Source organism: Psammomys obesus, unplaced genomic scaffold (assembly GCF_907164565.1).
Source record: "Psammomys obesus unplaced genomic scaffold, mPsaObe1.curated_primary_1811, whole genome shotgun sequence".
Classification (NCBI taxonomy): domain Eukaryota; kingdom Metazoa; phylum Chordata; class Mammalia; order Rodentia; family Muridae; genus Psammomys; species Psammomys obesus.
In genome coordinates this window covers 6,350,490-6,377,553 of record NW_026592118.1, presented here as the reverse complement: position 1 = coordinate 6,377,553, position 27,064 = coordinate 6,350,490, and the positions used below count along the sequence as shown (strand labels likewise).

The following is a 27,064-nucleotide window of genomic DNA, read 5'->3' as shown; positions in this document are numbered from 1 at the left end:
AAAAGATAATCAAGAGAGCGGACATGGGGGAAGATTATCAATCCTCGTTTAGAAAGACAGATGGGATGCGCATTGAACATATGACAGGAGTCTACTGAGCGCATTTGAAAGACTCTAACTAGCAGTGTTTTCAAAGCAAAGACCATGACCAAACCTTTGGCAGAGTACAGGGAATCATAAGAAAGAAGGGGAGTTAGTCTGATGAGGAAAGGATAGGAGGTCCACAAGGACCAAATATATCTGGGCATAGGGTCTTTTCTGAGACTGACATGCAACCAAGGACCATGTATGAATGTAACCTAGAACCTCTGCTCAGATGTAGCCTGTGGTAGCTCAGTAACCAATTGGTTTCCCATAGTGAGGGGAACAAGGACTATTTCTAACAGGAACTCAATGACTGGCTCTTTGGCCTCCCCACCCCCCAAGGGAGGAGCAGTCCTGTTAGGCCACAGAGGAGAGCTTTGCAGCCAGTCCTGAAGATACCTGATAAAACAGGATCAGATGAATGGGGAGGAGGTCCCCCCTGTCCGTGGACTTGGCAAGGGGCACGGTGGAGAGGAGGGAGGGAGGGAGTGGGAGGGAGTGAAGGATCGGGACATGGCTAGGATACAGAGTTAATAAAATGTAACTGATAAGAAAAAAATAAAATTAAAAAAAAAAAAAAAGAAAGAAAAGGCGTGACTGGACTCATTCCCCAGCGAACTGTGGGGAAGACTAAGAATAAAGGGCATGTAGCAACCTGCACACACAGCACCTGTGACTGCAACTTGAAGCTTTATGCAAATATGTTGGATTTACACACAGAGCTTATCAAACAACGCCACACGGAAGCCTTTACGGGCTGAGCTGTGCAGTCCGTGTGAGACATGAAGGCTTGGTGGAGGAAGTAGCTCTTGCTGTCTTGTGACTCATCCTAGAAACCACAGTGCAGACACAAACGGAGAAGAGACACCGCTCAAGACAGTGGCTCTCTTGACTGCGTAGGTAAGTCGTGAGAATTCTTCGTTCTTTCTTTCCCCCGTCTTCCCCAGCTTGCGACTGTTCTGTGACCTGTGTGCTCCATCTTATGGGCTCACTATGAGCTTGTGGATCATGTGGAAATCCATCGACAATCGGAAGATCTGTAGATCCAGGTTTTAAAAATTCCCCAAAATAAGTTGATCATTGTTGGAGGAAAAAAATCCAACTTTGATCCTACATTATTACTTTTTCAGAATTCTCCCAGGTTTGCTGTTGTTTGGGGGTTGTTGTTTGTTTGTTTGTTTGTTTGTTTGTTTGTTTTGTTAACGTGGAAGACAATTTAAAATTTCATTTCTGGACTTTTTTTAAGTTCGGGGTTTTACTTGCATCACATTCTATCACTTAAAGGCATATCTTGTTAAAATGTGTCCATGCTTGTCTAGGAATTACCTTTTTATCACCATTTGGCTTTAAAGATAGTTTAAGAGATTCACCTCACTTTGGAAATTTGAACTCAAACTTCCTAACCAGTGGTGTAGTTATTCCGTGTGCTCAGGTGTTAACAGAAGTCAAGCCTCTAACATTGGCATTTAGTTGGTTTTTGATAGAAAATAGAGGTCCCTGCTTACTGGTTCAAAATTAAACAGTGTTTTAAATCAGCAACTTAGTCAATAAAGCTTCATCTATTTCTCTCTTCATCTAAACTTTTCACTCCAAACTGGTAAATTTTCCAGACCATAGCTAAAAATGACCCGCACCTGGGCACTATAAAATGACATCAGTGAACTCTCCATCCCCTAATTGTTGGTGAGCAATGGCTGCTGTTACAGGGTGCCACGGTGTGCAAGACCTTTGTCTCCTGTGGACAGGAGCCCCTCAGCAGCTCTCTGCATCCAGCTTCTGCCTTTTAAAGTTCCAGAGTCTACACAAACAAGGAGCAAATATTGCACCATGTACACTGCAATTGATGGGTTGGTGGTCCCTCCAACTATAAAGGCACTGTTGCAAGATGCTTTTAGTTGTGGACTTCAGGCTCAAGTTACTGCAGAATTACTAGACATGTGAAAAGAACTTGGCAGGAAACCACAAGTATCTTTCAGTTCCAACTATCTTTTGTTGAAGTGTGAGAGCTCACTTGGGCCACTGTTGTTAAATAAAGTATGAAATTGCCTTTGCAATTGACCATCAGTGGTGGAATCATGGCCAAGATGCAGAATCTTTTAAACATCCTTAAGAAGAAGCCCATCCCACTCAAGACTGAACTATAGACACTATAGAAGATGTAAAGGCCCAGATACAGGATAAGGAAGGCCTTCCTCCTGATCAGCAAAGGCTCTTACAACCAGCTAGAAGATGGAGGCTCTTTGTCTGACTACAACACTCAAAACCAGTCCACCCTTCATCTTGTGCTGAGACTTCCGGTGGTAATAAAACATGGAGGAAATCTTACACAATTCCCAAGAAAAGCAAGCACAAGGGGAAGAAGGTTAGGTTGAGTATAGTGAAATACTAGAATGTGGATAGAAATGGCAATATTAGTCACCTGGGTCGAGAGATGAATGCGGGACTGGAGTTACCATGCCCACCCACTTTGACAGACATTGCTGTGGCAAGCAGTGTGTCACTGCCTGCTTCAACAAACTGGAAAACAGGAGCTGTATTCCAAAAGTTTCCTCCTCTTGTCTATGACACCTTTATTAAGATGTTTAATGTAGCCGGGCGGTGGCCATGCCATTAGTCCTAGCATTTGGGGAGGCAGAGGGAGGCAGATGTCTGTGAGTTCGAGGCCAGCCTGGTGTACAAAGCAACCCCAGGGCAGCCAAGGCTACACAGAGAAAACAAACAAACAAACAAACAAACAAAAATCTTTAACATAGCAGTTTAATATTAACTTCTTTCTGCCTGCGGGAATGGACTTTGGATTTCTATCATCCTTTTGGCATACAAACTAAAAATATTAGACTATATTTTAACTGTACTCTCTTAGTCAAAATAAGACACCTACCTAATCAAATTTGAATGGTTATACCATAATTCACACTCTATCAATAATCACAGTAAAACTGCCTTTTTGTTGACTGCTCCCATATTTTTCTTAAAATCAGCTGAAAATATCAGTGGTATGTAAAGTAAAATTAGCTGCAAACCTAACAGACTAGAAGTACAAAAGACAGAGTGTCTCTAAAAAGCACCATTAACTCATGCAAAATATTGTTTCCCAACAAGCTTAGCAAATGCTAAGAATGTAATCTTACCTTGGATAGAAATCATTGTAAGTCTGTAGGTAGAAGTTTTACCCAGGGCCTTTAGTGCTCGGTCATGTGCTGAGCAAATGTATATATTATTTTCCAAATTTCTAGCTACTCAATCAGGAACTTTACATGATTTCACTTGGAGTGTTAAGAAAGTAGATGAACTTTTTACTTTTTGTTCTCTTCAGGGAGTAAATGCCATTTTCTCTACATGAAATTCTTACAACAGCATGGGAGCAGAAAGTTCAGAAATGAAACCACCAGCAAAAAAAAAAAAAAGGAGCCCCGCATGATGCTCGAGGTCTCCGGCTCTGTTCAAATCAGGTTCAGTCAAATCATAGCCAGATAACCTGAGTGGCATTTTTCATTTGTTTTGGTTTGTTGGGACAAGATCTCTCTATGCAGCTGTGGCGGTTCTAGAATTCACGTAGCTCATGCTGGCCTAGAACTCATGGAGACATCATCTGCCTCTGCCACTGACTGTTGAGAATAAAGTTGTATGCCAACATGCCCAGCTAGGCCATATTGCTTGTGTGAGGCGAATTAGAGTCTGATTACATGCATTTCTTTAACCCTGCCCCTTTATGTTCCTACTGAATGTTCACATGAGTGTTCATATATAAGCAGTTCTGTTATGAAGCTTTCCATCTCTAGACTTGGACAAACACTGCATTACCTTGTTGACAAGGCATTTTTCACCAGCCCCATTGCCTGATAGGTGAAGTTCTCTCTCAGCTCTTTCACTTTTAGCTATTTGGGGTTTTGGCCTATCATTTGAAATTTACAATCAGATCTTCCTTGGATTTTGAATGTAGATGGCAGTTATCTCCTCTTTGATATTCCTCACCTTGTATATTGCCATCTTATTTTACTAAATTAACTGCTCCGCCCAGGGATGGGGATGTAATGAGTATGGTTATTTTTGACATTAAAGAAATTTAGTTTGCTTGTTTGTTTGTTGTTGTTTCTTCTTCCTCTTTCATTGCGGGGGTTGTAACAAGAACGTTGGATGCCTGGGAAGTGAGTGTGATGGATGCATTATGCAAAATTTCCAAATAATCAACAAAAATATCATGTTGGAAAAGATGAAAAAATGTTCTAGAGTAAAACAGAGAAGAACAGAAAGAAAGAAATTGAGTCTGTTGGTTCATAATCATGTAGAATTTGCTCTAAATTTTCACTTGAGGTCCAGGAGCTTTTACCTAATTCTTGGTTAACTAAGGAGTTTGTTTGTTTGTTTGTTTGTTTGTTTGTTTTCTTAAGAGTCTTGATCACAACTTAATGGTAATATTTAATGTCTTTTTGAATGATTTATTTTATTCTTTGTAATTACGTATGTGTGGGAGGGGTGTGTGCACATGAGTACAGACACCGCCAGAAGCCAAAAGGCATCAGATCCCCTGCATCTGAAGTTGTGAGTCACCCAGTGTAGATGTGGGTAACTGAAGCTGGGTCCTCTGCAAGAACAATATGCACTTTTAAGCCACAGCCATCTCTCCAGCTCACCAGCGCCTGAGAAACACATTGCAGCCCTTGCTGACATTAAAGTGTGGCTTGCCTTCGCCCGTCAGAGCTCTGTCACGTAGGTCGACACCCACTAGAATACCGGGCCCCTGCCACTAATCCTTTTCTGTCTATTCATACACTGCTAATTTTGAGTAACTGATTCTTATGATTCTTAAATGTACACTAATAAGATTATCTAGAATTTTCTTCTAGATTTATGTCTTTTTCCTAATTTTCTCATCTCTGAAGTTACTTGGGGAAAATAAGGATCACTTTTCTCTGTGTGACTAAATAAACTTTACCTGTAAAACCACAGCAGCAACTAGTTACAAAGTCAATATTTGGTTCTTTTTTTTGTTTGGTTGGTTACAGCACACATTTCTAAGGTTTGTTCTTTAAGTGTTAGACTGTAGTGTCAGCTCAAGGCTTTTGAACTGTTTTTCTGCTATTATGACCCTTTTGTTGGCAGTATTTTTTACTGTGGTTTTGTCATTTTGTTTTGAGCTTAACCATATATGTTTTAACTTTTTTTTATATTTAAGCTTTTCATTTCTCTGTGCTAGCATCAGAATGAGTTATCAAATAACATGGTCTTGAAGACCTGAGTCGAATGAAGTCACCTAAATCTGCTTCATATCCTTCACTATGGGAAAGAACTCTAGTTTTCTTCTTTCCTTTTCATGCTTTCTGAGCTCACAACATATGTCACACACTGTATGGAAACTTCTGTTTAATTTATTCTTTGGTAATTCCATTCATATATCTAATGTGAACTTCAGGTCACATTCAGCCCCCTTCCTTCATCTCTCCCCACCAAGGCCCTTCCTGAGAACAAGTATTCTTCACTTTCTTGTGTCTTTGTAGAACTTGTTTTTATTCTGGGTCTCACTGAATTTAATCTGGGTGCCTCCCCCCAGGCATAGGGCTGGGGCTCTCCACCACAGACCACACCACTGGAGACAATGGCTACCCTACACAGCCAACTGGAGGAGGTGCGGGTCTCCTTGAATTCCAACGGATGAGGGCTTTTTAGGTAATATTTTCAATACAATTCTCTAGATGATGAAGCTAAAGCTAGAAAAAAAAAAAAAAAGAAGTGCCCAAGGTCACTGAGATAGTATGTGGCGGTGGAGAGGGGAGGAGGCGTTATACCTCTCTACCCTCCTACCCCCATAGCCCCTCGCTCCCATCTCCTGCTCTCTCTCTCTCTCTCTCTCTCTCTCTCTCTCTCTCTCACACACACACACACACACACACTACTGGTCTGGTACCTTAGTGAGCTTGGTAGGAACATATCCTCCCTTTGGCCTTTGAAGCAGGTGTGCTTTAATCGAGTAGGATTGTAACCACACAGATGAACTGCTAAGTGACATGAGGCCAGAAAAACAAGAGTCTAGATAGCACTCTAAGCTCTCTCTTCGTGTTTATGGTAAAATTGCTTTCAGTACTTTATTGGTCATAGATACATTTAATTGGACTTCCTTATTTTTGTGCAAAGCCTTATTAAATACATTAACATATTTTAGAATCAGTAATTATTTCCATCTGCATTTATCTTTACCTATTCTTTAATATTGCCAAAAACACACATATATAACCTGCAAAGCATAAGCCTGCAAGTTGGGAACTTTGCCCCTGTAGACCAAGAAGCTGTTTCTTTAAATGGAATGTAAGTATACAAGAAGTGAGGTATGTGATTTGGGGGCACAGCAACATCATTAACGTTACAACTGTTGAAAGAACGTTCTCGAGGGAAAGATAAGCACTTGTCAGATGCATGTGTATCTCCAAATCTCATACTGAGTAATGTGTTTTCAGAGGAACACAGATAGCTAAAAAATTTTAAAGTCTTCTTTGAGTGAGCTACAATATAAAATAGCATTACCATGTACTTCTAGTAGAACAACCCCTTTTGCAGAGTTCATAAGGTGGCTGCTGTTATTTGTGGATAGTTGTGTATTTAATGTTTAACACAATCCACATATGCATCTGCACAGATGTACGATGTGTATGAGGAGAAATGCATTTTTTTGCATTATAGAACATGATATATGGTAACCAAATTTTATAAAAACCTCTTCGGTGTGAACCACAACTAGGAATAAAGCTCACACTCTGTGGGCTATTTTGTTCTTTTGATATTGAAAATAAGTATATAAAGAAGTTTTCACAAATATAGTGTGTGTGTGTGTGTGTGTGTGTGTGTGTTCACACATGTATGCATGCACGTGCACACCATGGTGAGTATGTACAGGTTAGAGGATATCTTTATGGAGTCGGTTCTCTCCCTTCACTTTCATGAACGTTCTGGAGATAGAATGCAGGAGGCCAGGCTTAGCAGCAAGCAAGCTTACTGGCTCTTTGGGGAGAGGGGAGTTATCTCTCTCCATCTTGTTATTTCTGCTGCTGCACTGCGCGCACCAAGCTTTAGGCCCACTCTTCGGTCTCTGCACACGCTGTGACCACAGCAGAGCTGAAACTGGGATCGCAGACACGAGGTGCTGCGTCTGACTTTTTTGCCTGGGTGTCAAGTATTAAACTTGGGTCGCCATGTCTGCACAGCAGGTGTGTTTGCCTGCTGAGCCACTTCACCAGCCCAGAACACAATCTGCCTTAATTCTCCACTTTCAATGAACAATTTTCATGTAACTGCTACAATTATTACTGTGTATGGTAGTCGATGATTATTCTTATATGCAACATGAGAGCTTAAGGTAATTATTAATGATAACAAATTTTAGTATTATACTAAGAATGTTATATGTACAAGTCTTAGTCTCCAAACCTATATTAATATATGTGATTTTAAAGTCGACTTTAAAATTCAGGGAACCTCTATAAACTAGCCCAAAGATACAGCATAACTTAGTAGAATTCAGTCTCAAGTGGAAATGTCTGTCAGTTGCATGGTCATTATAAAACTGCATACATTCCACAGCTGTATTTGTTAAATGTAAGTCATTAAAATTTTATGAGTTTTCTATGGTCTCACTTTGAGTGTTTATGAGTAATCAATGATCTCAAGCTTCGTTGGGAAGAACAGTTTCAGAGGGAGACAGAGGGAAGATGAAAGAGAGTTATTGACAAGAATGACTAAAATTTATTACATATGCATACATTATGAAAGTATCAAAAAACTTTAAAAAAAATTTTTAATGCTACCTCCCTTTTTTCTCCTTCCAGAATTGCACCATGCCAAACTACAAACTGATTTATTTTAATATGAGAGGGAGAGCAGAAATTATTCGTTATATATTTGCTTATTTGGACATAAAGTATGAAGATCACAGAATAGAACAAGCTGACTGGCCTAAAATCAAACCAAGTAAGTGGCAGAAACCATTTAGGCTCATGCAGGGAGAGTGCATTTCAGGGTTTTCCATCCTTCCATCCATGTTGCTGTGACCCCTCAGAGCCTCACAGTGACAAGCAGCTGTCCTGGTAAGATAAACAAGTGCAAACTGTTCTCGGGCTTGCTCTGCTTTTTCATCTTTCTCAGCCTCTGACTCATAGAACTGTAGAAACAGCTGGGCAACTGACCTTAGTTGCATATCACCAACTAACAAGAGGGTGACCTGCTACTTTACATAAAATGCCCTAAACATCAGGTCCTTGTTTACAAAATGAGAATGTAATTACTTCCTCAGGGTTGAGTGTCTAAAGACTGGTGGACATGTTACATTTCCAGTATGGCCTTTCTTCCAAGCAGCTCATGCCACCTCCCTCTTGTCTGCACGTGGTCTTCAGATAAGCCCTTCAGTTCACATCTATTATTTGGAACTTCGTTTTGCTCACAGCACTTCGGGGCCTTGGACAGCATTTGGTGCACTCACTGAGTCAGTAATCAAAGCATTCACAATGTGAAGGAAGCTGACCATGCCCTCACCTGGCATGTGTATGGAGGCCTACTCCCTGTCCTTTCTTCTACTCCCAGTCCCTGGGTGGGGTGCATGACTCACAAGCAATGCTTGATGCTTTTACTTCTTTCCAAAATAACTAAGTGCCCAAACCTCAGACACAGCTTGGGAAGCTGTGGTCAGTGGACATGGTGAAGCACCTCGTGGTCGTTGGAATGACTGTGGCCCATCGATTCAGAGCAGTTTTTAAAACGTCATCAAGCAAAAAAAAAAAAGGGGACTTTGTAGAATATGTAAGATGGCTTATTTTTAATATTTATGTTAGTTTTTCATGGTTGTGACAGAAATGGGGAAGACTTTAAAGAAGGATGGATGTGCCCAGAGGCTTCGGTAGAGTCAGTTCACTGCTTGGGGCATGGTGGAAAGGGTGTGATGGAAAAAGGGTGCTCCGTGGGGAGCAGGAAGAAAAGAACTAAGGAGAGGTTACAACCAAGAGGAAAGGCGAGGCCCAGCAGCCCACTTTCTCCAGCAAGGCCCTAGCTCCCACATGCCCACCACCTCAAAGCAGGGCATCCAAAGCTAGAATGGCTCAATCGAATAGGCTAGTCGCTGGATCAGAGACTTGTGATCTGATCATCTCTGGAAAGACCCTCATGGATAGACGTGACTACTAAAATAGGCAGCTCTCAATCTAATCAAGTTGACAAGTTTAACTAACACAATATGGAAGAGGTAATTCAAATACTGCAATGACCATAGCTATCGGGTGGAAATATTTCTGTTTTAAATTTTGTGAATTTTCTATAATAAAATATATTACTTTCCCACAAAAGTAAGACGTTTAAGTAAGAAAAAAAGTGGGACTTACTGATGGAGTATTAATGTTATCTGCTATGACTGTCTTACATTGGTACAAAACACCCCCATCTTTTATTATGCACTTCAAATCACTCTTCAAAATAAGATTGGGATAAAACTTTTTTAGCTCATGTATAAGCCAAATTCTGTGGTTGTTGGAATATGTTTTAAAATAATTCATATGATCTGTTTAGAGACTATGAAAGTAATGAAGCTTCAAAAGAGAGGTTTTCATAAGAAGCTAAATATGTGGCTGAAAAAGTGGCTCAGTTGTTAATAGCAGTTGCTGCTCTTGCAGAGGACGGGGGTTCGGTTTCCAGCAACCACACAGCTGTTTGTAACTTCAGTCCCAGGGGAATCTGATTCCCTCCTCTGGCCTCCAAAGGCACTGCACACAAATGGCGCGCTTACATACATGCAGGCAAAACACTCATAACACGAAAAATAAAACTGAGTAGGTCATTTAAAAAGTAGCATTTATAAATCAATCATCTACAATTCGACAGGGCGGTAGTAAAACATGTGATATCCCCATAAACATTTTTATTGTTGTTTTTTAATTCCCATTAGCCAGGACACCCAGCTTATGCAGTCCTGGGGATCAAACCCAGAAACTTGTGGTAACTTCTGCATTTTAGTCAGGGGCTCTGCCAAACAAGCTACCTACCCTACCCATAAACATGATTTTTACAAGCAGTTCTTTAACTGACTTTATATCCAGTTTTCAAAGCTCACAAAACATAAAGACTGCACTAGAGAGCGTGAAATGGTCCGAAATGTTTTGAGGGGTTTGGATACAGCTCAAACAGTATAGTGCTCTTTAAAGTAAGCATATTTTTAAGTTTCCTTCTGTGTTCTGCTATGAAGGTGACTCTTTACCTGTTCTGTTTTAGCTCTTCCGTTTGGCAAAATCCCTGTTTTGGAGGTGGAAGGACTTATACTTCATCAAAGCCTCGCAATAGCAAGATATTTGACCAAAAACACAGGTAATATACTTACTGTAGTTAAGGCTTTGATAATGGGGGGGATGTAATGTTTCTTTAATATTATTTAATAACTATTATTTAACTATGGTGCAGTTGAATGGCTATGAGGATGGGAGCAATACAAACGTACCGTCTGCGGTAGTAGAGCTCCCTAGGAATGCTTTAGACATCTATTCTATTTTGTTATTTTGTATTTTTATATACAAGGTCTTATTATGTAGTCTTGCCTTTCTTGGTATTTGTTACATAGCTCCCATTGGCCTTAAAACCTTGACCCTTCTGTAACAGCCTTCCCCGTGCTTGGATGACAGGCGTCTGCTGCGATATCAGACTACACAATCTCACTTTATACTGTATCCTTCCCTTCGTGTATCACACCACGTTGCCACCAAATCCTTTCTAGAATCTAGCTGGAAAGTTGGTTTGGTATGTCATGGTAGTGTGAAGTATTATGATTTAGACAAAAATAGCCAGAAATGCATAGAGCACATGAAGACTGGCACTTACTGGACTGTTGTAATCGTATTTCCGAGTCTTTGTTGTGACCGTGCAGAAACACGTGTGAAGGTGGTATACCTAACCCACCTGAGGCGTCCGTAACACCTCACCACGGCAGAGAGTAGCGGGAGCGGAGGCGGTTCCTACCTTCCTCTCATCATGCTCCACTTCCTGCTTTTTCCACTTAGAAAAAAAAAGTGAACAACACAGCTTTGGGCTTCTTTTAGATCCTTTTTCTTTTTAAATAGTCTACTAGAATCACCATTTCCACTCCCAACCTTTTCATTGCATTCCACTGCTACCACAATACTATCCAAGCATACTGGGCATCCAAGTGACCCATAATGATTAGACTCCCATTTGGGGGACAAAGTTGTTTATTTTAAACACATACACGAGGCTGGAGACGTGTTGCTCTTGCAGAGGGTCTGGGTTTGGTTCCCTGCATCCACATATGGTTCATAACTACCCATAGCTTCAGGTCCAGGGTATATAATGACAATTTTAGCCCTGTGGGCACCAGGCTCACAAATGGTAAACATATATATATATATATATGAAGGCAAAATAATTATATACATTGATAGGTTATCTCTGCCAACGAAAGAAACTAATCCAAGCCAGGTTAAAACTATTTAAAGGGCAGGTTTATTTTGGGAACCGGGGATCCTGGGTGAGTTCAGCTTAGGGAATGAGACCAAGGGAAGTTGCACCCAGACTATGGAGGGCAAATTTTTTTTTAATTTTTATTTCTTTATATTAATCACAATTTATTGGGGCTGGAGAGATGGCTCAGAGGTTAAGAGCACTGTCTGCTCTTCCAAAGGTCCTGAGTCCAATTCCCAACAACAACATGGTGGCTCAAAACCATCTATAATGAGATCTGGTACCCTCTTCTGGCTTGCAGGTGTTACATGCAGAAAGAACATTGTATACATAGTAAATAAATAATTAATTTTTTTTTTTTTAAATTCACAGTTTATTTACTTTGTATCCCAGCTGTAGCCCCCTCCCACATTCTCTCCCAATATCACCCAACCTCCCTTTTCTCCTCTCTGCCCCTCTCTAAGTCCAGTGATAAGGGAGGTCCTCCTCCACTTCCATCTGACCCTAGTTTATCAGGTCCCATCAGGACTGGTCGTAATGTCCTCCTCTGTGGCCTAGCAATGCTGCTCCTCCCTCGGGGGAGGGGGAGGTCAAAGAGCCAGACACTGAGTTCATGTCAGAGACAGTCCCTGTTCCCCTTACTAGGGAAACCCACTTGGGTACTGAGCTGCCATGGGCTACATCTGAGCAGGGGTTCTAGGTTATATCCATGCATAGTCCTTGGCTGGAGAATCAGTCTCAGAAAAGACTGGAAGGCAGAATTTTTAAGGAATGTAGGTGAAGGAAAATGGTATGTCTGCCACATGCTGGACTTGTGCCAGGTATGCTCACTGGCTTGTGGGATGAGCTTGGGAAGCTGGAGACTCCAGGTGAGGGGGTTGTGTCGGTCCTCAGGAATGTGGAGGCTTTCCTCAGAGGGGGCAGGATAGGAGAGAGGGGGTGGGTTACCAGATCATGTTGGAGAAGTGCACAACCAGCAATGCCAAAGAAACACAAATAAGATGAAATATTTTTTTTTAATTAGGCACACAAAAAATGTGTACTGAGGAGACCCCCAGGCCCCTGCCAATACCCAGGACAAGGACCTGACCAACTCCATGATAGGCCTCAGTTCTGAGATCTTTAAGCCAGGCCTAAGTTTCTGTTTCTCAGAAAAGAAAACCAGATTTCCAGGAAAACAAAAACAAAAACACAGAAAAAGGGCAGCCAATCAGAAACGGCCCTGACAGCTGGTCAGAGCAAATAAGTTTACTTGATAGCTACTCATCAACGATCTGGAAAGTCCCCAAGCTTCTGACCATTCCCAAGCCTACCTGTACCCCTACACTAGCACCTGCCAATCAGAATAAGAATTACCTAACCACACTGGGAATTCCCCTAAAAGGCTTTAAATTGAGCCTTTGAGCTCATCTGGGGGTCGCTGCCATTTTTCAAAGGTGGTGATCCCTGCATGCTGAAACTCTGTGCAGAATAAACTTTCTTTGCTTTTGCATACTATCCGAGTCTGGGGTCTTTGGCAATTCACAGACCTAACAGTAACAGATATTTCAACAAGTGAAGGTGTGAGAGGAGTCAAAGATGGAATATATCTATGGAAGTTGGGCTTGGAAGAGAAAGAGGTACTGGAATCAGAGGCTGCCCAGGGTTCCAAGGCATCCACTCTTCATGTGCATCAAGGTCTGGGGATTTCGGGGGGCTGCATAGAACATATCCACTCTTTCATTTTCCCAAATTTTCAGGAGGCTTGGAGAGGACCCTGTAAAGTTTCTGTAAGAATTTCCCAGATAGCACTGAGGAGGCAGGCAAATGGACCTCACTTAGACTCACCCGACTTAGAGCATTCCAAGTAAACAGAAAAAAAACACAAGGGGAAAAAAACCCAACCAGACAAACAAACAAACAAACTTTTATCATATTTGTAGGGTAGAGAAGTAGGGTTACTTGACAAAGTACATTGAGTGTGATTAGAAAATCCAGAGCATGGATTTCCCTAACAATGATAAACCATGTAGTGTAGGGGCCGAAAATGACTTACACACTCAAACTATGAGAGTGTGCAAAAACAAGAATAGATTTTTATTAAGATGTGTTCCAGCAAGCAGGAGTCAGCCGTTCTAGAAAATGGCAACCTGGAGACAAAGGCAGGCAGGTGGCCGGTCATTCAAACAACACTCTGTGCCGTTCAGCCACGGGTGCTCACACTTACAGCCCTTCGGCTCAGGTTTACCCAGGACCTTTGCTAGGCTTTTCCAAGCTAGGGGCTATCCGAGATGGAGTCCAGAGATAAAAGGAAATCTCTCTGGTCCTCTCAGTAAGACAACTATTCTGGTAATAGTTTCTTCTTGACCTAACTGGAGGAAAATAGAACGAGTAGAGAGTTTTGTTGTTCAAGACCTGGTCTAGAAAGCGAATCAAGGACACCCAAGACCCAAGGCTGCACAAAGAAATCCTGTCTGGAAAAAAAAAAAAAAGTCTTAGGAATCTTGCAAGTTTTTATGACCTTTTTTCTTTTTTAATCCCGTTTTTTTTTTTTTAGTTTGTTTATTTTGTTTACCTCCCAAGGCTCTTTAGCCTCCACTTTCCTTCTGAAGGAAATGTTTCAATTTGAAGGAAATATGGCAACTGGGAGGAACATGGCATCCAACAAACAGAACCAATGCACTGTAGCCTCAGGCAGCTTAACCATCAGGAGCCCCAGCTCCCAGGATGCACCAGTAGTTGCTATAGTTATCTTCTATCTAGCTTCATGGCGAGATGCTTCCGGTCCCATGATATCTGGCTGTTAGTCAAAACATTTTGTTGTCCCAGGGTTAAGAAATTCTATTATTTTCTAAAGATGAAATTTTATGAAAGTCAGTATGAAATATTTCCGGAAGTTTTTCGGGTTGCACAAAGAAAGGGGCATAGAATTTTAGAATTTTCTCCCAGTACCAACCTCTGTCTCCTGACCCACAACTGTTTTGCACTGCTTGAGTCTTCTGAAGTGTGACTATGTCGCCTGTTTGATACATTAGTAATAAATTAAGTTGAGCATGCTGGTAGATACAAAATGGCCTCTTTGCATCCCATAGACTTGGCCGGGAAGACGGAGCTGGAGCAGTGTCAAGTGGATGCGGTGGTGGACACCCTGGATGATTTCATGTCACTTTTCCCATGGGCAGAGAAGAATCAGGACGCGAAAGTAATGTGATAAGCTTGCTGTCGTTACTATCGTTAACCTGTCACCTCCAGAAATTGCATTATGGGGCTTTAAAAGTTATTTTTAATCTATGCAATATAAACATGTGCTTTTAAAAATGAAGTTACAGTAAACTATAAAGCAAGGTCAGCGACTCCCTGTCATATTATTCGTGTTAACCCCACCTCAACTACTTTTTTAAAAAGTGTGTGTGAACCTTTTTAACGTATCTGCACCACGTACATGCAGGATCGTGCGGAGGCCAGAAGACAGCGTTGAACTCCCTGAACCTGAGTTCCAAGATGGTTGTGAGCGGTCATGTGGATGCTGGGGACCAAAGCAAGGCCCTCTCCAGGAGCTTTTAGCCACAGCTATCCCCAAAGCCCTACACATCCAGTTTTTCAGGCATTCTGATATTTTCTTTTTAAAAATTTATTTGCGTGCATGGGTGCTTCGTTGCACGGACCCAAGCAAGCCATAGCATGTGTGTGAGGTCAGTAGACGACTTGCAGGATCATTTCTCTCCTTCTAACATGGAATGGATTCAGATCAGCACGTTTGGTCGTAGGGGCCTTTACCTACTGACCCACCTCACCAATGAGCTGGTACGCACACAGACACACACACACACACACACACACACACGTGCACACACACATGTTCTCTGTCTCTCTCTGTCCCCGTCCCTCCCTTTGAAGTAGTGTCTCATTGTGTAGGCTGTAGAATGAGTGACACCATATTTCTGCAGCATATACAAATATGATTTATTAATTTAGACACCTCTTATAAACTCACTGTGGAAGCCATAAGAATTTGTCTCTTTCGGTTATTTTTTCTTGGTTTTTGGGGGGGAGGCTAGCCTCTAAGTCACTATAGAGCCGAGACTGACCTGGAGCCCTTTTGCTCCCACCTCCCAAGTGCCAGAATTCCAGCTGTGCACCACCACATCTAGCTCGGGATTTTCTCCTCACTTCCTCGTCCTCTGCTTCCTCTTCCCTAAACGCTCCACGTGGTGAATTAAGATCTTTGTGCTATACCCAGTCCTGATGCAACCTGATGGGCTGGGGTGGATGGGAAAGGGAGCTCCCCTTTTCTAAGGAAAAGAAGAGGTGGGAAGGGTTAGGGAGGGAATGTGGGACTGTGAAGGGAGGAGGGATGGGGCTACAACAAGGATGTAAAGTGAATAAAAAATTTTTTATTAAATTCACATCAGAGAAATGGTGTGAATATTAGCCAACAAAAAAAACTGTTAATATTTTGTGATTATGTAGGTTTGTATATGAAAATATGAACAGACTGTACATTGTAGTGTATTTCAGTAATGCTTCCTTTCTTGTTTTTCCTCCTCCAAGTCAGTAATCAGTTTCTTACTTTTGCCTAATTCTTTTTACATTGTTTTTTTCTGGAAACTTTCCACACTGTCTGGCAGGATTTTCCTCAAAGACAACAATATCAAATCACCTGCTCTTTCCAGTGTCTTCTGGGCACAGTTGCCTTTCTAGCTTTTTGCTGAGCTCCCTGTGGAGGCCTCTGTGCTCTGCAGTTCTGTGGGTTTCTACAGAGCTGTTATCTCTGGCCTTCTTTTCACCACTACCCCAGCCAGGCCTTTCTTCTGGGACTGAGTCTCACTTCCCAGGTGATGCCCACTGTGTTATATATTCCATCATTTAGTTGAGCATGACCTCTGGTATTTCACAGACTACTAAGAGAAGGTGTGATGGTGATGGCATGTGTGGACTTCTCCATCTATGTCACGCGAAGTTGACTTTGGTTGCCTTACAAATGTAGTGCACTCACCATCCTGAGATTTTCATTAACGTCCTGAGTGTCTTTCCTGTTTTCAGGCTCCTATTTTGTGCTCTTGTGTTTGTGAAACAATGCACCGATAGTTTAACTGATCATAGGAAATCAAAAGTTTGGTGCTTTGTTAGTTTGCCACTTTTTTCAATTTTGATTCTCACCTGGGTTTACAGCTTGGTTCATTGATGTCCTAGTTGGTTTTTAGTATGGGTTTGTCAACTTGACACAAGTTAGAGGAGTCCAAGAAGAGGGAACCACCATTGAGAAAATGCCTTCATAAGATTGGCTTTGTAGGCAGTGCTGTGGGGTGTTTCCTTAAGTATGGATTGGTGGAGAGGGCTCACCTGTTGTGGATGGGGCTATCCCTGGATAAGTGGTCCTGGGTTCTGTAGGAAAGCGGGCTGAGAAAACTATAGGAGCTAGTAAGCAGCTCTCCTCTGGAACTTCAGATTCTGCTATCAGATTCCTGCCTTGAGTTCCTGCCCTGAATGACCTCAGTGATGGAGTGTAACAAGTTTGGCTAACCTAATCTAATTATTTTCTTTAAGGTTTTAAATGTTTAGAGTGGTGCATTTCGTTGTGTATATTGGCACACACCTTTAACCCCATAACTTTGGAGGCAGAAGCATGCAGATCTCTGTGAGTTCATGGTAAGCTAGGTCAACATAAGCTTGGCCAGAGTCTATTGCACAAAGCAAACAAGCAAATAATATATATGTATATATATTAATATATGTACGTAAATATGTATGTATTATATATACATATATATTTAAAAAGGAAAAGAAATAAATAGAATCGTGAGGTTTGGGCACCATCTTATTATCTTTCTTGTGTGTGTCGGGTGCACATATGTGTATGCATGCGTGTGTCGGCCAAAGACCAATGTCCAGTTGCTCCCTCAGTCCTTCCCCAGCTTGCTTGCTGAGATAGAGTCACTCTCTGAATCTGGAGCTCGCCCATTCAGGAAGATTGACAGGCCAGCAAAGCCCGCACACCCTCCCACTTCGGCTCCTCAGTGCTGGGGTTACAGCGGGGTGGCAGAGAGCCTGGGTTTACTTGAGCATTAAGGATCCAAGCTCAGGTCCCCATACTTAATGAGCAAGCTTCTTATCAATGAGCCATCCTCCCAGCCTGACACCATCTTGTTTGGGCCCATTCAGCCTGATACTTTGTTTGAAAAATTCAAATGTCGTCCCTGTCTCTAAAAAAATGAAAACTTCAAATATATTTGAATTCTTTTTAAATTCCTTCACTATCTCCAACCTCCTTTACTCTCTTGGTCATGCAGAACCCCTGTTGTTGAGAGTCTATGCTTTTTCCTACCTCTCACTTTTCTTCCTTCTTCTTCTTCTTCTTCTTCTTCTTCTTCTTCTTCTTCTTCTTCTTCTTCTTCTTCTTCTTCTTCTTGTACTTTCAGGACATCCTCTTCTTGTGTTCGTGGACACTTGAGTTCTAAATGTCCCTATTTTAAAATGTAGCAGATTTTTAAAAAGACAACTTCTTGACCCTGGGATACAGGTATATAATGTATCTGGATCATATCTACTTCAGATCCTGCCTGGCACATCTCTAGGTTCTTTTTGTATAGTGCTTATTTTTACTTTGAGGGTGTTTTATATTCATTTTATGGATATGATCTCATCTGTCTACCCAGTGCTTGCCTTCGCAAACTTGCTTTACTCCTGGTTTGCTGTAGTCCGTGTCAGGAGTTAGGCTGTTCTCTAGAATCCACGGTAGAGTGCAGGACTGTGGTTCACGTCTGTACGCGCATAGAAAGTTTGATTTTGAATGTCACTGTACTATTTGGGATTCTGCCTGACGTCTCCAGCTCTCAGCCTCTGCTCTTGTAACGGGAAGAGCTCTCAGAGAAGACTGATCTGGAAGCAGTGGAGAAGCACAGCGGCTTCAGAACGTACTGTTCGCTGTGAATATTCTCATCCCATCCTTCTATTTTCAGTACATTATTCGTGGAGCCGGCTGTCCTAGAAGCTATCTCGCCCCACTAGCCTCCTGCAGAGAAGGATGGGGTGCAGTCCACTAGCCCGAATTGAAGGAGAAGCCTCTTGAAACTGCTTCTTGACAGTTCCACCGGTGTCAGCTCCTCCCCTCTCAGGCCTCAGTCCACTCACCTCCACAGCTTCAAACTCTGTTCGCTCCATTCTCTCTCCTTTTTTCCACCTCCCTGTAGGTTTCATTAGTAAAGCATAGTGTATCAGGGTGGAGTAGGGGTGGAAATAGCTTACCTGTTAGCATCAAATCCGTCACCTTTGTCCAGTTTCTTTATTGCGGCCCTCTAGTGGCCTCATTTGGGATACTTGCCACAATCTCATCTTAAAAATGTAGTTGTCACGTGATTCAGGCAAACTCCCAACTGCTCATTAAATGCTTGCCGGGACCCTGCATTATCAGCTGCTACCGCCAGGAGACGCTCCATCTCCTCACCACGTTATTTCCAATGCAGAGAGAGGCCTTTCATTGTCACGCAGCGGCCGGAGTGGTTTGGAAGGTGCTGAGAGCCAGTCGAGTGTAGAATATGACCCGAGCCCATCCGGCAAATCTCTACAACCCCAAGGCTTGTTCACACGGGGCTTGATCGCTACAGCAGGAGTGAATCTGTGGAGCTGCCGCCAGGCGTAAATAACCGCGATCACTCTAGACGGCATGGCCATAACTCCTGGGACGTGTCGTCACCATGGCAGCGGCTGCCTAAACCCGGCGTGCAAATGAGAATTATAAATTAGAGACAGCCAAGTCCAAAAGCCAGAACAACCAATGTGACTCTCAACGTTTTACTTAAACTCCTGCATTCTAAATGCTGTTTACGTGGTTAGAATCTTCTGATTGGAAGTATCTGGACATAAGAATTTATATAACGGAGGTATTTGGGGAATATGTGCACACGTGTGGGGGAGGGGCCTCCGGATACTATCTTGAAAAGCTCAGCTTTGAGGACAGAAGGGTAAAAAGATTTTTGGCACAATATGTTTGGACTCTGGAATGATATATGGGGCTTGAATCCTATTGCTTTTTTCTGTGTGTGTTTTGAGACAGGGTTTCTCTGTGTAGCCTTGGCTGTCCTGGACTCACTTTGTAGAACAGGCTGGCCTCAAACTCACAGAGATCCACCTGCCTCTGCTTCCTGAAGTGCTGGGATCACAGGCTGAGCCAGCACAGCCAGCCGATTCATTTTTTAAAAAGATTGATTGATTGATTGATTGATTGATTTACTATTTATTTTTTATGTATACAGTGTTCTGCCTGTATACTTGCATACCAGACAAGGACACCAGATCTCATTATGGAGATCTCATTATAGAAGGTTGTGAGCCACCATGTGGTTCCTGGGAGTTGAACTAAGGACCTTTGGAAGAGCAGCCAGTGTTCTTAACCATTTATGGCTTTTTGAGACAGGGGTTTCTCAGTATAACCGTGACTGCCCTGGACTCTCTTTGTAGACCAGACTGGCCTTGAATTCACAGAGTTCCTTCTGCCTCTGCCTCCGGAGTGCCGGGACCAAAGGAGTGCGCCACTGCACTCAGCTGTCCTCTTGACTTCTGAATGCTGACAATTCCCTTTCCCCACTTTGAACTCTTTGAATGTGAAGTGCAGGTCTAAGGGACTATCCTCTGCAGCGTGCTGGTGGGAGCGCATTCAGTGCTGGTGATAGAAGCACTCAGTGATAGTGTATACACAGACGACAAGGCAGAAAATGTTCACTAAACATCAGCTATTAAACTTAGATTTTACGGACTTAAATGTTACTTTGCCCTTTGACAGGTGTGACATTTATTTACGTATCATTGTAAACACACAGAGACATCATTCTCCCTACACATACATATACATCACGCTTTCTATACATACAGATAGAAAGAACGTGTATAAAGATTTTTGTCCAGTGTCCCAAAGTCCCCACTGCGAGGTAGGGTATGACCTTCTCCTCTTCCTTCTCTTAGCCACCTTCTCTCATTTTTTACCTTTCTGTGGCCGAGGATCCAGGACAGAGGGTGCCTCCCAGAGAGCATCCTCTGGCCGTTGCTAAGAAAACTTATACTCAGCTTTGTGCATAACACAGTGGTGGATGCTCTGATGTATCTCACATCAGGTTCAGAGCACAGAGACTTGGGTTCAGGAACAAATTACACCAAAGAATACGATGCAGAGGCCTTGCTAAGGACTACCCCATCAATAAAGTTTCAGGATTTCTGTCTGGCCATCAGAGTCAGTTGCTGCCACCTTGTGGTCAGGTGGCGTTTTCAAAATCAAAACAGTGCAGTAAGATGGTAGTGCAGACATTCTTTTTGGTGAAACAGGTGTGACGTCCATGCAGCCCAGGCTAGATTTGCAGCTTCCCTTCCCCTGCCTCCCAAGGGCAGGCATCACAGGCATGGCCATGCCACAAGTCTCACTAAAAATATCATCATTATATGTGTCCAAGAAATGCATGAGATATAATTGTTAATATTTCTGTATTTGTTGCTAAAATTAGTTCCAATTTTAAAGGATTAAATGAAACAATGTTTCTTTGATTATTGGTGACTAGAGCTGCCCTTGGATTTATTACAAGTATTTATTATTTAGTAACTCAATGTGTCTGTATTTTTTTTTTTCTCATCTGAAGAGCAGTTTGCAGGTTGGAGACAAGCAGGACAGAAGTAATTATGATGTTTTGGTTTCAACACCAAATGACAGTAGTAGTGAGGATTTGGAAATAGTAAGAAACAGATAACCTTCTATATCCTTCTGGGTGCAGAGCCCAGCTCACCACTTTTCTGAAGAAGAGTCCAGAAGCTTCGGAACCATCAGGTCAAATAATAGACCATTGGAACTAACAGGAAACATATATGAGGTTGGGGTATATAGCTCAGTGACAGAGTGTTTCTGGCATTCGTAAGGTCTCTTTATTACTGTCACACATGCACGAACACACACACACACACACACACACACACACACACCTTAAAACAGGATAGAACACATTTCCTTATATTATTTCAAAAGAACATTAAGAAATGATTCTGTTGTACGTAGTAATTTAAATTTTATTAGTTGGAAATAATTCGACAAATTACGAAGAAGTCTGAGCTAACAGTCGATAATGTGGATATTGTGGGTTTTTATTTGGACTTGACGACACCTGGTCTCAATAAAGCCATAGCTATGTAGAAAGCAATGCATAGCTACCTTTGCCCCTCGTAACTTGTGCTTACATTCTTCCTTAGTCACAAGGATGTCTGCTCTCTCCTAGGAGCGGCATTTCAAGGAGCTGCTCACATGTCAAGCACCTGGTCTTCTGAGAGACTTGGATTCGTACTTAGGGAGCAAGGAGTGGTTTGTTGGAGATGATGTGAGTATGTTTTATGTGTTCAAAAACACCAGCAATCATATTTAGAGAAGTCAGTGAAATAAAAACTTACTGAGCAAAAATGTCATTCCAGCCAGGCTTTATAGTACACGCCTGTCACCCTAGCACCTGAGAGACTGCATAGCAAATTTGATGCCAGCCAGGGCTACACAGCCCCTCCCAGTCTCAAAAAGGAAAGAATTGTGTGTGGGAGAGAGAGGGAGCTTAAGAGGGGTGGGAAGATAATTAATTACTCAGAAACTAGAGAGGGAAAGAAACCGCTAAACTTCTTTAAGTTTAACTCTTTACAAGGATCTGACCTACAGCCATGAAGTACATTATACGTTAATTATATACATTAATTTTTAAAAGCTATCTTAAAAACATCAAAAGAAAGAGCCGGGCACGGTGGCACATGCCTTCGATCCCGGCACTCAGGGAGCCAGAGGCAGGCGGATCTCTTTGAGTTCAAGGCCAGCCTGGTCTACAAAGTAAGCCCAGGACAACGAAGGCTACAGAGAGACCCTGTCTCAAAAAAAAAGTGACTGAATCTGTGTCACATAAAGAGTGCATATTTGTGCATGTGTGCATACATGCGCGCATGCGTGTGGGGGTCTGTGTTCATGATGTGGAGGCCAGAGGCTGGCCCCAGTCATTGTTCCCTAGATGCTATCCACCTTGTTTTTTGATACAGGGTGTCTTGCTGGCCTGGAGCTCAGCAGTCAGGCTAGGCTGGCTGGCCAGTGCAGCCCAGGGCTGTTCCTGTCTCTGCCTCCCCAGTGCTGGCATCACAAGCCTGCACCACCATGCCCAGCTTTTGTACATGGATTCTAAGCTCAAACTTGGCTCCTCACAAGACATGCACTTTTCCAACTGAGCTATCTCCCAGCCTTTACCTTGTACTCTTAATAACAAAGAACTCCCTTCAATGCTTGGCACTGTAAATTGAGCTCAGGATAAGAATCTCAGAGAAACAAACTCACATGCCATTTTCAGAATTCTTAGCAGTTCTGGGCACTATTGGGATTGTTTATTTATGATTTGTACGTTGTGAGTGCAAAAGTCAGAAATTATACCAATGTTACTAAGAACCAGGACCTTTGGTGTGGTAGGAAAGAAGACAATGATAAATGCAGTCATGAAGAGTATCCAGATTATGATCTCTTAAATACTGAAAGAAACTGGGGATTTGGGGACCTAATCTCAATTTGTGACAAGAAATATGGGGAGTACTTTTTCATATTAGAAGCAAATGAGTTAACCAAAGCAACTGGATTTGGTATCAAAAGGATTCAGAGGTCAAAATGGAGTGAGCCAGGCTTCAGTGAGAATGTTAACAAGCAGAGAATTGAAACAAGTCAAAACAAACAAGAGTTTACAACAGCTTATGCTACATCCCCCAAAACCAAGCTCCACCCAAATCAAATCTAACTGAGCTCAGTGCTGTTGTGGGTAGTTTCCCAGCCTTTTAGAGCCACTCTTGGAAAAGAAAAGGGGTGGTGTCTCTGACTTGGATGGCTCTGGTCACCCTAACTTGTCCCTATGATCTCTTCAGTTTTTCATCGCACTGCAGTTCCACACTTCTTCCCATTTGTTTTTTCTAAACTCCCCTTTTCCTTCCCTATTTTCTGAATATTTCTAGGAACTGATTTTTTTCCTATTAAAATCCCTTTGGAAGCCATCTCCATTCCCATTCCTGAGCACTCACTCCGTTCTTTTCTGTACTCTAAATTAAACACGTCATACTATCAGATAAAGGCTGCTAAGCTCGGTCCCTGGACCCAACTCAAAACATACTCACCTTAGAGGATCCTTCTGACCATGCTAGTTACTGTACTTTTCCTTCTTTACCTGTTTAACTGTGTGTTTGGTAGATCCTTTCAAAAACAAAACCCCAAACTGGAGATGAGGTTCAGTGGTGTTTGAAGGCTCTTAATTCTATCCACAGCAGTGCAAACAAACAACAAACAAATAAATCTACATCAGAGGAGGGCACTGCATCCCAGACCGTTATTTTTCTAAAACTGTATTTTTTTGTTTTTCTCTTTACCCACCTAGACTCTTTCATTTAATAATAAGCTTCACAGCACAAAAACTGAGCAGTTATTGTTCTAGTCTTAACCCTCCAAGAAAATTTGCCTTCTTCCCAGCAAAAATCCGAGAGATATTTGCACTTTGTAACTTCCTGTTCCAGCTCCTTTCTCGTGATGTCTCTTGGACCTCCTATGCCTGATTCCTTTACCTCCTCCTCCTCCGCTCAATGATTGGCTGTAAGCTGCTTTATCAGAGGAGCAGTGTTCACGCATTAAGACAGGAGATTCTTACAACCAGATATTGGGGTACAGAAATCACTTGAGTTTCACACTAACTTTATGCCTACAGCTCTCTGCCATCCCTAACACCGAGATGTATGACACACAGCAGGTACTTCATAAATATTTCTTTTGGGGAGGGGGGGTGAAGACAGGGTTTCTCTGTATAATCTTGGCTATCCTAAACTCTTTGAAGACCACGCTGGCCTCAAACTCATGGAGATCTGTCTGCCTTTGCCTACTCTGCTGGAATTACAGGCATGGTGGTAAATATTTACCTGAACTGTAAATTCTCTAGTGGCAATCTTTCTTAGATGACAGCAAACTTGTGAAACACTAGCAACCAGCTCTAGTAAATTATGCACACACAAGCAAGCTTAGGCCATACTTAAATTCCACTCTGGGGCTGGTCTTGGGAAAACATGCTGCAGTCCCAGGCAGCCTGATCTCCAGAGGGAGTTCCAGTAAAACATGCTACAGTGTCTCCCAAAAATAAAAATTTTAAAGTGAGCAAATAACAAAACATTTTACTGTGCTAATGTGATTATGGAACCAAATGTTAACATTCCAGTGATGAAGCTCAAGTAGCAGTGAAGACACTCAGCTAACCAAGGCCTGGGCCAGCTTCAGTATTCCATTAAGGGCCAAATACCCATATAGTTATTTGTCTTAATGTGATGCAAAGATAATGTATTTTGCTCAAAAAAAATTTAATCTGGCATTATAGACCATGAAGGTATAACCTACACACTATTCCTTTTACCATAAAACACAAAGTAGGTTGTGTTAGACAACATAATGAAATAATGTCATAGACAAGGCAGACATCATAATGAAATATCACAGATCTCACAGAGGATATTTGCAGGACTAACATGGAATCATGTATGGTAACCAACAAAAAGGAACATGCTACTGTCAATCACAAGATTAAAGTGTGTGCCCTGGACATGTAGAAAATGGAATAAGCCTATCTTTTCCTACAGAGGGGTTTTGGCACAGATGGGAAGCTCTTGAGTTAGGTCAGTTGAAAACATTGTCAGACTGGTGAAGACTGGACAGGGATTCAAAGCAGTGCAGCACGGGATTACATGGTGGTGAATCACCTGTCTCAACTGTCTATACTAAGTCACAGACAGTAGTCTATAGTAAGTCACAGACAGTAGTCTATACTAAGTCACAGACAGTAGTCTATACTAAGTCACAGACAGTAGTCATCTTCGCCATCGTAATTCAGCTTTTGGACCAAGAATTGTTTTGAAATCGAAAGGAAATGTTCCTTGAGAGTAAGAAATTAAGTCATCCAAGTTTGGAATGCTAAGTTTTTGTTGTTTTGTTTACATTCAAAAGCCAAGTCTTCCCTTTGCTTTAAGCAGGTAACCTGGGCAGACTTCTACTGGGACATCTGCAGCAGCACACTTTTGGTCTTAAAGCCTGACTTGTTGGACATCTACCCCAGGCTAGTGTCATTACGGAACAAAGTCCAAGCTATCCCTGCCATTGCTACCTGGATACAAAAGAGGCCACAGACCAAACTCTAGAAGGTAACAAGCCCCAGCACCAGATGAGAAAGCTCCATCAGCCCGCTGGATGATCCACATGCTTCTACCACGAAGACTCTTATTTTCTGCTTGCTATGTGTGATTCTTTTAGTGTTGTGGTTTTGTCTTTACTGCTGTAGGCATTTGGTTTCCAGCATTTTATTTTTCAGAACTTTACACTTGTTCATAATTGTAGAGAGACAGTTCACTGCACATGCTGCTTTGTATTGGTATCAATAGGCACGGATGCTTTAAATTAGTTTCCTGGCTAGCATGTCAGTCACAACATCTTAACGACGAGTCATTGTATGAAATACAGATTTTGCAGCTAGCTCTTCAACCAACAAACTGTTATACAAAACCCTTGTCACAGGCCATGACTGTACACATTATTCAGATATACACCAAATACACAAAGTAATATGTTGCTTCACAAAAGTACACATCTGACACGTAACAAAATGTCTACTAAAAAGCGGGAACTTATAAAGTACAGCCAAGGAAAATGATGTCGGGGCTTAATGCAGCAGAGTTACAGAAAATGCTGACTATGAATTTAGCACTGTTGCAATTCAGGAGGCTGTAGACAAAGGCCTTGTCAGCTCACTAGCAAAAGCAAAAGGACTATGATATAGAAAGTTAGGTACCCAGAGGTAAGCCTTCAATTCACACGGCGGGAGATAAAAAACAGGTATGCTCTTATTTAACATCTTTTCTTAAACACTTTCTCTGATCTGGGGGCAGAAGGAAAAATCTGTTACTACATGTTATATACAAGCACAAAACATATTTCCTAAGGACTCTGCTCTTCTGGATGGAGTTCTGTCATTGGTGGCTGTTAAAATAAAGAATCTCATTGCATAAGTAGCCATCATGTGACTGAAACAATCTATAGAGTCTTTAAGGAAACATTCAAACAATGGTTTTAATGAAGGTGGTAGTGCCTCTTTTGCACAGGCATTTTTCTCCACATTCCATTCAAGAAGAGCTTTAATGGAAACACCATTTAGGAAAAGTAATGAGAACAACTCCTACTGTGTTAAAAAAAAAAAAAAAAAAAGGAAATAAGCTAGTCTTCTATATGTCTATAATTATAGTTCAAGTATAAAATGCAACCCCAGCACACTATATGGGAGTAGTTAACATAATTTCAAAAGTCAGGTAGCTGCTAAAGGAGATCCTCCTTTATGGAATGCTTAAGTGTGGAATAAACAGCAACCCCATCTTCTGACCCATCCACACCTTGCCTCTTTAGGAGCTCCTACTGGCAAATCATCTAAGACGCACAAAGCATACTTATTATCCATGTATGACTTGTTCTATTAAAACCAATTTCATGCTGGGCAGTAGTGACATAAGCCTC

At 41.9% G+C, this 27,064-nt stretch overlaps 1 protein-coding gene across 1 annotated transcript; it reads left to right on the top strand.

The window, feature by feature from the left end:
• The first annotated feature begins 854 nt into the window (after positions 1-854).
• Hpgds (hematopoietic prostaglandin D synthase) lies at positions 855-26,766 on the top strand. Its single transcript, XM_055612715.1, has 6 exons — positions 855-984; positions 7,902-8,043; positions 10,327-10,419; positions 14,595-14,704; positions 21,753-21,851; positions 25,537-26,766. The coding sequence occupies exons 2-6, from the start codon at positions 7,911-7,913 to the stop codon at positions 25,699-25,701; spliced, it is 600 nt and encodes a 199-aa protein (XP_055468690.1). The 5' UTR covers positions 855-984; positions 7,902-7,910; the 3' UTR covers positions 25,702-26,766.
• Positions 26,767-27,064: the final 298 nt, after the last annotated feature.